General features: G+C 45.0%; 1 protein-coding gene across 1 annotated transcript in view; it reads left to right on the top strand.

Moving 5' to 3' along the window:
- The first annotated feature begins 5,860 nt into the window (after window positions 1-5,860).
- The window catches only part of Map3k15 (mitogen-activated protein kinase kinase kinase 15), a 128,416-nt gene continuing 123,360 nt past the window's right edge, over window positions 5,861-10,916 (top strand). The window contains exon 1 of the mRNA XM_005358845.3: window positions 5,861-6,437. Within this exon, the coding sequence (XP_005358902.1) occupies window positions 6,077-6,437 (361 nt within the window). The 5' untranslated portion in view covers window positions 5,861-6,076. The remainder of the gene's footprint in view (window positions 6,438-10,916) is intronic.

The following is a 10,916-nucleotide window of genomic DNA, read 5'->3' as shown; positions in this document are numbered from 1 at the left end:
TTTTCGAGACGGGGTTTCTCTGTGGCTTTGGAGCCTGTCCTGGAACTAGCTCTGTAGACCAGGCTGGTCTCGAACTCACAGAGATCTGCCTGCCTCTGCCTCCCGAGTACTGGGATTAAAGGCGTGCGCCACCATTGCCCGGCTCACAGGCACTCTTAATACTGATGTCTCAGCCTTAGTTCCACATCTCACTACCCATAGCACAAAGGCACATTAACACACACCATACAGGGCAGGACAACTGTAAGGGAATTTCTTTTATGGATGCACTCCCCTCAGTTTCTCAGCCTCAGTTTTATGCTTTGCTCCCCATAGCCAGAACCATGTACTCATTGCTCCCAAACTTACCTTTGGTTCTGTCACGTACCTGTTTGGGTGCCAATTATGTTGCACACAAAACTTTTCCTGGGGAACACAACACACACACACACACACACACACACACACACACACACACACCAATCCCCTCCACACACGAATATGACTCACCACAGATACGGAATCCACAATCCACAATAGATCAAAATACAAATACCATCACAGTCCAAATTGGTGAATCAATGAGTTTTACTCACAGAAATATGGGTGAGGGGTTACTTACAAGAGCTGAAATGACTTAAAGACAGTTGCATCGCCAAAACCCTGGTAGTTTCGCTAATTTCTGCTTCTTGCAGACTGCTGCTCTGTTCTCAGAGTCCTGTTTACAACTTTGCTCCTTTGAGAGAGACTCTGAGCAGCCTTTATTGTTTATTCTTGGTAGGGAGGGCCCAGTAAATCTGGTCAGCTTCAGGATGTTCCTGGAGCTATTTTGAGTTGCTTACCTTCTGTCTTAAGAGGCTTCCCTGGGAGATGGAATGTTTCAGTCTCAGAGGAGATTGCTACACAACAGTCCCTCATCAATTCTAAAAACTATTGCTGTATGATGAACCCTATTAGAGGTTGCAACGACAAACTATCAATCTGTATAAAAGATTTGCCAATGGCATATTCATCAAAGGACTAGGATCTTGAATATATAAAGAACACTCAAAACTTAAAAAGTAAAACACAATCCAATATTTCACCAAAGAAGGTATACTGGTGGCAAATAAGCATGCCCAAAGATACTCAGCACCCTTAGCCATTAGGAAAATGAAAATCAAAGCTGCAACAAGGTATCTCTAGTCGGCATCAAAAAAGCCTCTCTTGGCAGCAAACAGAAACCATTACAGAAAAATACAGAGATCATCTGATCAAGGGTTGCCTGGCCTAAAAGATACATCTATAACACAACTCTTGCACATAAGGTTTAGTGAACATTGTGGAAGGGTAGGCAAAATATTGTTAGAGTCAGCTGTGAGACTGTGTCTTCTCAAAATGACAGGGAAGCTACACCCACAATACCTTAACAGTAGGGTTGCCTAAATCGGATATGAACAATGACAATACCAATAGGCATGCTAACACTGAAGGGTGAATTCTGATGTAGACAACTACAATCAATTACTGACTATTGAGAGATAATTGGTATTTCCCAAAGATGAACTCCTAATTGATTATCCAATATAAAATGGTCAGCCCTGAAACCATATACTCTCCAGCAATACCAAGCTCAACAGGTTGTATTTATATATTTATGCATTTGTATGCAAGAATGATAAATAGAAAAAGAGGTTATCAACTTGAGAGGGAGTTGAGAGCATGTGAGGGACTGAAGGCAATAAATGACAGGGGAAATGATGAATTAGATTTTAATCACAGTTTGAAAAATTGTAAAATAACAAAATAAAGAAAACCCCACATTGATATATCACCGTAGACTTACCAGAATGACTCTAAAAGCATAAGACTACTAACTGCTGTTGAGGTGATGAAGACCTAGATCATGCACATATTGTAAGTGAAACTGTAAAGTGAAATACCTCTCAGAAGACAACTTTGGAGTTCTGAAACAAAATAAAACAACAACAGCTGCAACACCCACTCCTATGACCTAGGATTTGTACTCCTGGACATTTAGCTCAGAAAAATAAAAACTCATGCTCACAGAAAAACTTGTGGATGGATGTTCCTAGTAGCTTTCTTTATAATGACTCTGAAAAGGAACACCTGAAGAGCTACAGGGAAGAGTGGCAGGGGTGGAAATTATGTAACTATAGTACTCGTGTCAAAAATCAAATTTAATTAAATTAAAAGTATAGATAAATGATTTTATATATATTTACAGATATGGGTTTTATATAGCCATATAGAACCTGGGATCCATAAATAAAAGAAAATGTACCATAAAAATATGACTCTGAAATGGAAACAATTCATATGTCCTTCAAATGGACTCTGGTTTGAAGAATGGGAGGCACATATATACCATATAAAAGGACTACTGATTCATGGAACAATTTAGTTGAATCCCAAGGTAATTACACTGAGTAGAAAATAATCCATAAAATTACACACTGTATGATTCCCTTTACGGCTGCAGACTCCCTATTTGTTGAGGATGATCTTGAACTCTTTGGTATAGGAAGGTCTTCTGTCTATGTGTTACTTCTGTCTATGTGTTACTATGTGTTACTTTCATTGGTTAAATAAAAAAAAATGCCTTGGCCTTTTGATAGGGCAGGAAATTAGGTGGACGGAGTAGACAGAACAGAATTCTGGGAGGAAGAAGGCAGGCAGAGAGAGCCGCCACCATGAAGCTGACAGGTCAGACATTCTGAATCTTTCCCGGTAAGCCACAAGCTTGTGGTGATACACAGATTTAATAGAAATGGGTTGAATCAAGATGTGAGAGTTAGCCAATAAGAGGCTACAGCTAATGGGCCAGGCGGTGATTTAATACAGATTTTCATGTGGTTATTTCGGGGGTTAAGCTAGCCGGGCCGGAAATGCAGCCCACGCCTCCCTTTAAAACTTGTCTCTACCTCCCAAGGGCTGGAAAGTATGCGTCATCATGATTAGCTTATATAACACTCCTGAAATGACAAAATTATAGAAATAGGGAACTGACTAGTGGTTCCCAGTGGTTAGTGATTGGGAGTGATGAGGCTTGAGATGATTGCGGCTGCCAAAGGATAACAGGATGCATGCTTGTGATGGAGCTTTTTTTCTATCTTCATTAGAGCAATGTCAATATCCTGGTTGTGATAATGCACTACTAGTGTAACAAGCTGTTACTGGGGAAAACTGGGTCAAAGGTATGCTAGCTAGCTCTATGCGCTTTCCTATATCTACATATGAATATGCAATTATCTCCAAATCAAGCTTAATTTTTAAAAAGTCTTTTATGCACACAAAATAGCAATGATGACAAGTAGGGAATCTCCTAGAAGAAAATCATCAAGGTAGAAAATAGTCCGGAAATTATGTCTTAGAGAAATGGAAGGGGCTGGTATCACCTGAAAAAGGCGACCTCCTGTCGCAGTACTCAGAAAGCTGCCCAGGAGAAGAGGATCACATTACCATCCACAGGGAGGAAGCGCAAAGAGGAGAGTTTTTCCTCCACTTCCGGGAGAACATTTGATGACGCTTCTGCAACAGGGCAAAGAGGTTTCCAGGATATGAGTTTTAGTGAATGGAAAGGCACAAGTAAGAAAGAAAAAAAAAAACACCTGTTCAGCTAAACAGGCAAGACTAACCCAGCATTTTGCAATTTTCTCCTCAGAGGGGCTATGGGGAGTGGGGAGAACATTGGACGTTGAGGCCTGCTTCACGTGTGCAAATTGCTGGAGACAATGTGGTAGTGTGTTGTGTGTGCCAATTTTAGGGAAGGCGCTTGTTAGTTGGGTAAATGGTAGGTTCTTTACTCAGTAGGGTTTGTATTGAGAGAAAGATGCTATTCAAGTCATAATTCCCAACTCCTGAGCTTTTTGCTCCATCAGCCAGGCCCCAGAGAGATACGAGGGGAATTCGAGAAGACTGCTATGAAGACAACAGTAAGACGCTGGCAAAGAGGTTGGAAATGGGTGACTCTGCCCTCTGAAAGGCTGTGCCAGTCACTGGAGTAATTTCAGACGAACAAGCACATTAGGAAAATTACTACTATTATGCATTGCAAGGTTGCAAAGAACACACGTGTCCTTGTAGAGCACCGTGTTTCTTGTTTTTAAAGTCTTAGGAGAAAGGTTGTTGAAAGTTTGCCGGAGTCCTGTCTGAGTGTTCTCACAGATTTCCTCAGAGCCCACCATGCAGACACTCAGAATGTTCCCGATTTCTACTAGGGCTGGGACTAGGGAAGGGTTTCTTGAAGGATTTCTGTGGACATGTTTTACTGTCTTTTGGGGAATTGGCATGAAGCACTGGCGAAGTGGAGCCAGGCAGGTTCTTTGGGCAGGTAGTCCAGCCTATTTAGACAGAGACCCTGTCTCAGAACTAAATTGGATGGTGTGGAGGGTGCCTGAGAAATAGCACCCAAGGTCTTGTAGGCCCCCCATGCATGCACATGTGTGCCTGCATGTACACACAAAATAAAAAATAATTGAAAAGTGGGCAAACGACCTAGACAGGTAATAATACTCCAAAAGAAGTCACGCAAAGGACACAGAAGTATAGAACAAGATGCTGACCACCTTTACTCAACAGGGAATTGCAAAGTCAAATCAGAACGAGTTACTATTTCATACCCACTAGGAGCTGTAATGAAGAAAGATAGGTAATACCAAGTGCTGTTGAGGGGATGGAGGAAATGCAGCCTTCAGACACTGCCGCAGCATGGGAGATGATGCAACCACTTTGGGAAGCAGTGAATTTCTTTGAAGGTTAAACACTTAGCATGCAACCCAGAAACCCTCCTGCTAGCATTAGACTCAAGGCAAATGAGACCCCATTTTCATACTTTGTCTGATTCCATCTAGTACATGAAATAGCCAGCATGCAAATCTAGAGCCAGGGCTGACAATTTGCTAGAGGCTAGAGAGTTCAGGGGATGGGATGACATGATTTCCTGGGGTTTGGGGGGAAGATCCGGGTATTCTAAAATTATGGTGATGGATACAGAACTGGGACTATGCTAAGAAATCTATCATATCATCTTGTCATATTGTTCTGGATGGTTTGTAAATTATATCTCAGATCGGTTGCTACGAAAAACTCCAGCCTGCCCTCCCTATGACAACTTTTAGTGCATTCTACTGTTTAAAAGATAATTTAATACTGGAGGCTGAAACGGTGAGGTGCAGAAGATGTAGTGGAGACCTCTTTGGAGTCTTAGTAATTCAGAGGTCAGGCAGGCAGTGCAGTTCTACGGAGGGCTATTTTCCAGGCAAATAAGGTTTGTTGCTGAAACCCTCCCCATACCTTGTCAAGGTCACTACAAAGGTCAAGACAAATAGGGCTGCAAGACGGGGCTCAGGCAGGCTATGTACTTGGCAATTAAGAGTGCCAAATGAAGCATTGCTCATCCCGATGCGAAGTTAAAGCGCCACCTGTATTTAGCTGGGAATTGAATATCGATATTCAATTAGTGCCTTGGAAGTCTACTGTGGGTAAAGGTTTCTACTTGTTTGGAGGGGGAAAAAAGGGAAAAAAAAGATGAAAGGAAAGAAAGAGGGAAAGGAAAGCAAAGGAAGAGAGAGGAAGAAAGAAAGGAGATAGGAAGAAAGGAAGGAAGGAAAGAAAGAAAGAAAGAAAGAAAGAAAGAAAGAAAGAAAGAAAGAAAGAAGCAAGCAAGCAAAGTAGGAAACCAGCTTCTAAAGGTAATTAGAGGGAAGGATGAGGAGAGACCCAAGAAATCTAATCAACCTAACCCCTGCAATCCCTGGCTCGACCAGCGGCCGAGCTGGGGGCGCTGCGCGGGGGAGCCGGCAGGGGGCGCCCTCCCCGTTCCTGCCCCGTGGCTCTCGCAGCCGCCCCCTCCACCGGTCCTGACGTCCGAGCCCCCGCCTCTTTCTCGTGGGCTTTCAAAGGGCGCTCGGGGCAAGCTGGCCCTGAGCTTCGCTCTGGCAGCAGCTGAGCGAGGACGCTGTCGTCGTCACCTGCGCACCGCGGGCTCTCGGCACGCACGCTCCGGGTCCCTCCAGCTGCCGTCCGTCTCCTGAGCAGCAGGTGCCGCGGGGACACCGGCTCAGCTTCGAAGCCACCAGCCTCGCGGGCCAGTCACATGGAGGGCATCAGCAGGCCGGCCCCAGCTGAGGTGCTGGAGGAGGCAGGCGACTTGCCCCAGGGCAGGCTGCGGCTGGGGTCCGAGGGAGAGGCGTGGCTGGCGGGGCCCGAGGGCGCAGGGGACGCCGCCTCGGGCTGCGGCTGTGAGGCTGAGGGCAGCCGCGGGCCGCGCCGGGCTCTCAGGGCTGTGTATGTGCGCAGCGAGAGTTCTCAGGGGGCGGCGGCTGGCGACCCCGAGGCCGGGGCTCTCAAGTGCCTCCTTCGAGCCTGTGAAGCCGAGGGCGCCCACCTCACCTCCATACCCTTCGGGGAGCTCGACTTCGGGGAGACGGCCGTGCTCGATGCCTTCTACGATGCAGGTGAGGGCGGGTGCCCCCTTGGTTCCCACCTCCCTCCAGCTGTCCTAGCTCTCTCACAAGCCCTGCCACTCCCCCACTCTGCCCTGGCCCTCTCCTGTGGTCTCCCCTTCCATCCTCCCACTGTTGATGCTTAGGGCAAATCTCTACCTCCTGGACAGGGGAGAACATGTAAGGAGCCCTTGGACAGATAAGAGACTGCAGGCACTTAGACCCATTTCATCTTGTTTTTTTTTTTTTTTTTTATGGTAGCCAGCAACACTGTAGCGCCTAAGACACTGGTTCGCAACCAGGTCGAGACCCTTTTAGGCCACGTAACAGATATCTGCGTTCCGACTCATAATGGAAGCGAAATTACAGCTATGAAGTAGTAACGAAAGTAATCTTATGTTTGGGGGTCACTACAACACGAAGAACTGTATGAAAGGGTTGTAACGTTAGGAAGATTGAGAACCACTGATCTAAGATGACGTTGAACCTGTTCCCCACTTCGTTTTCTCCTGGCATATCCCCAATGTAAATGAATCACTTCAGGCATCTGGGAGTGCTGCAGTTTAAATCTTGTTAGGTAAAATGGCTCACCTTCCTAATCCCAGGAGACAGAGACAGAGACAGGAGAATTGCAAGTTCAGGGCCCACCTCTACTATGTACAGCGTTTGAGGCCAGTCTAGGGTCCAAAGTGAGACCTTGTCTGAATCAAGCAAAACAAAATCTTGCCCATCTCAGACCAGTGACATCCAATGTGAGGCCTTGGGAGTGTTTTAATTCTTCCAGGTGATTCCATTCAACAACCAGAAAGTGGCAATTACTGCCTGGCATTCATGTGTGTGGTGGCGCTCCCTAGTGGCCTTTTGGACACTTTCACAGGCTTATGGTGGGGGTGCAGTCACCCACGACATGACAGTTTTTAATCTCACAATGTAATCCATTGCTAGACTAAGACCCTGTTCCAGGCTCACTGTAGTGAGTGCGACATAACGATCCAGTTTTCCTGTCATCGCTTTGAGTTGACAACAGTTCCTTCCCATGTAGAATGAATTCTTACCTGCCTGTTTTCCTTACTTAATCTTTGGAACAAATTTGTGAGACCAGGACAGCATTCCTAAGCATTGTATACGACACAGTAATTGCTAGGGGATGTTGGTGCCTTAGTTTCTCCACTGGGCAAATGGAAATAACAGTATCTACCTTAAACCTGAAAGCATTTGAGCAGAGCCTTTGGGGGTTGTTTTCAAACAGTGTTCATGGCATGTCATTATAGCAGGATAGACGTCTTAGCTGTGTGTATAAAACTCAGCGCTTTTGCATGTTTGGCAAGTTCTACCACCTTCCCACCCCTTACCCCCTAAACAGCAATCAATTCAGCTTGTTTACTGGAGGCAGCCCGGATGTAGGTTTTTTTTTTTTTTTTTTTTCACAGCAAATGGCCAAACCCTCTCCCATCTGGAAAGAGGTGGGGCGTCAGGCTTGTTCAAACAAGTGGCAGCTGTACCCGCTGAGCACACTCTCTTGACATTTCTGCCCATGCTGAGAAGACTCTTGAGCAGCACGTCTTTTCAGAGAAGTTGTTCAGGAGCCCACTTCACCTAGAACCACTCCGTTTTTCTCGATTTTTATTCATTCTGCTCCCAAACGGAGTTTGAAAAGTAAAATGTTCTTTGGGCCCTCGGGCCCAGCTTCTCCCCTTGCCTGCTGATAGCCAGTTGAAACATCCGTGTACAGCGTCTGCTTTTCTGGGCCTAGTAGTGTGTGCTCACATGCCCGAGCTGCACACCTTCAGCTGCTTCAGCAGGCTCCTTTAAACAGACCGGATGTCACAGTGCCGACATGAAACCCGAGCACCTGGAGGGAGAGGAATCACCTTTGCTCGCTCTGCCTTCACACTGTTGACTTTTGCCTATACCAGGAATCCTTTGGCCAGCCTTGCTCTTGTCGGGAATAAAGAATTTGGGCCGCTGCTGCTGCAGTAAGCCGAGTTCTTTATTAAACAGATGACCTCCACAGCCCTGCCCTTTCCTGGCTTCCCCATCGCCACTCTCACCAAAAGGATAGAAATCTGTCACTGGCTGTTTTGTTAAAAAAAACAAAACCATCTCTAAAACCATGATGTAAAATTGAGTAGCCTCTGGCCACAGGTAGCCATTAACATTTAAATTGGTTTAAATGTAAAATATGATCCGTGGAGTCAGAATAGCCTGTTTCAAGCGCCGAATATGGACAGTTAGGTGCTGTGTGGGAGATGGCAAAGATACGGAATGTTTTCCTCATAGTGGAAGGTCTCCTTAGCAATGCTGTTCTAGAACAGGATTAGTGAGGGAGGGCAGCTGTTGAACTGTCCCAGGTGTATTGTGGGGGGGAAACCAGAGAGGTGGGACTTAGGCACTTCCTGTCTTCTGTTCTCATAGCAACTCAACGCGGGGTTTGATGTGTTCGTATACTGTTTTGTGTGGTTGTGTGTGTGTGTGTGTATCCTAGATTTTTGTGTCATTAGCAAGAGGTTGATTAGAGGAGCTTCAGGAAAGCTACAGGCTGGAAAAATCGCAAAAAACTCACACTGGAGCTGGGAATGTGCCTTAGTGGCAGAGCACCTGCTTAGCATACATAAAGCAGAATCTTGGAAAACAAAAAGAACTTAGTGCTGGGTACACTAGACGGGAAACCTTAGCAGTTGAATGGAAATAGCATGATAGCAATGATTTTCTTTGTGGTTATTCACAGCTAGGTAAGTATGATTTTTAAAAATAAATGTAGCAGGAGATTAAAGATGGCTTCGGACCTCTGGCTTATTCTGTCCCCGCTGGAGAGAGTGGCCTGATGTGCCACCGTGTTTTCATTTTCTCCAGGGATAAGACTGCACGAGCCCCTGCCCAGACATCAGCTGGTTTCTGCCCCCCCCCTTTGGTGAGCCTTTCCTGAGCTGCCTCCTTTCTGTGCTGCTCTTACCGCTACTCGCTCAGCATTAAGCCTGGAATGCTCTTTAGTCCTTAGCAAAGTGGAAAGAAACATTTCAGCTGCTGAATTTAATTGAACCATGGCTGCTCACCTTGAGTGCATTCTAAATAGAGAGATTTATTAGCCAGTCCATTGCTTTACTGACTTAGAGTATTTGTTACTATGGAATATGTATAATTTTGATTCCCAGCAGTCAACTTCCAAGCAGTTATGCTATATGCCATAAACATTTAAGGCCCTCTATGTATCAGGCTTTGAGATAGCTGCTAGTCAAATCCTAGTTAAATACTGAACTTATACGGGGTACACTGGAAGAAATCATGTTTCCTGTTACTTTGGGCAGGGTTTGAGCTATTGGGTGTGACAAGGTTTGGTATAAATGCTTGGTGGGTTCCGGGGTTTGATTTTGTGATTGGTGGGGGAGGGCGTTTCAGGACTTGGAAGCCAATTTCATTCTAACTTTGAGGGTAGACTAGAGGACAGTCAGAATTGGACTCAGAGAGGGGAGGAAAAGAGAAGGTGCATTTGATAATTTAAGTTCTTTTTCCTTTTCTCGTTCTTAAATTATGTTCATTATGGAAAATTTCAAGCATGCACAGAACCAACCTTCAGCAATTCTTAACATACTAACTTTCCTTTGCTACCAGGGATTGAACCTACATGCAAGGCAACTGTTAGACCACTGAGTTATAATCCCCACCCTTCATTCTGTTATCTCTTTCCTACCCATTTCCCACCCAAACTTGTTACTATATTCGCTACATGTACAGCAATGAAAAGTGACTAGGCCTGTGTAATTCAAACTCTATCACCATATAGACTTCTGTCTTCCCACCCATGTCTCCTTCCACTTCTCTCCGCTCACTCCATTCTAGACCCCAAGCAATGACTGATTTTCCATCACTTTAGAATTGAGCTACCTTTCTTGGGGTTTTCTATAAATAGACTCAGTATATCTTTTGTGGCTTCATTCACTCAGCATGATGTTTTTGAGATTCACCCATGTCATTACATGGCATTTTTTCTTTTTTAATGCTAAGTACTATTCCATCATAAGAATAAGCTCCAGGTGCCAGGTGTAGTGACAGCTAGGCTACGCAATTAGCGAGCTCAAGACTCCAAGTTCAGTGAAAGACCCTGTCTCAAAAACTGAGGAGAGCAGTTAAGGAAGATGCAACATCAACCTCTGATCTCCACATGTGCTCCCATATACACAAAGGTGCATGCATGCACACACGTACACACGTACACACGTACACACACACACACACACACATATATTCAGACCATTCTATTAATGGACATTGGGGCTGCTTACAGTTTGAGGCTATTACAAAGAAAACTGCTAGGAACATCTGTATGTCTTTTGTGGACTAGTGTTTACTCATTCTTCTTGGAATAGCTAGTAGTGAAATGGCTAAGTTCAAAAATTAGCTATATTAGGCATCCTCCTGAATATTAACCTTCATCAGGCGATGAAAGGAGACAGAGACAGAGACCCAAATTGGAGCACCGGACAGAAATCTCAA

The sequence above is a fragment of the Microtus ochrogaster genome, chromosome X, assembly GCF_000317375.1.
Source record: "Microtus ochrogaster isolate Prairie Vole_2 chromosome X, MicOch1.0, whole genome shotgun sequence".
In the NCBI taxonomy this organism is placed as follows: Eukaryota; Metazoa; Chordata; class Mammalia; order Rodentia; family Cricetidae; genus Microtus; species Microtus ochrogaster.
Note: the sequence above shows the minus strand (reverse complement) of the source record. Positions and strands in the feature narration are given on the sequence as shown.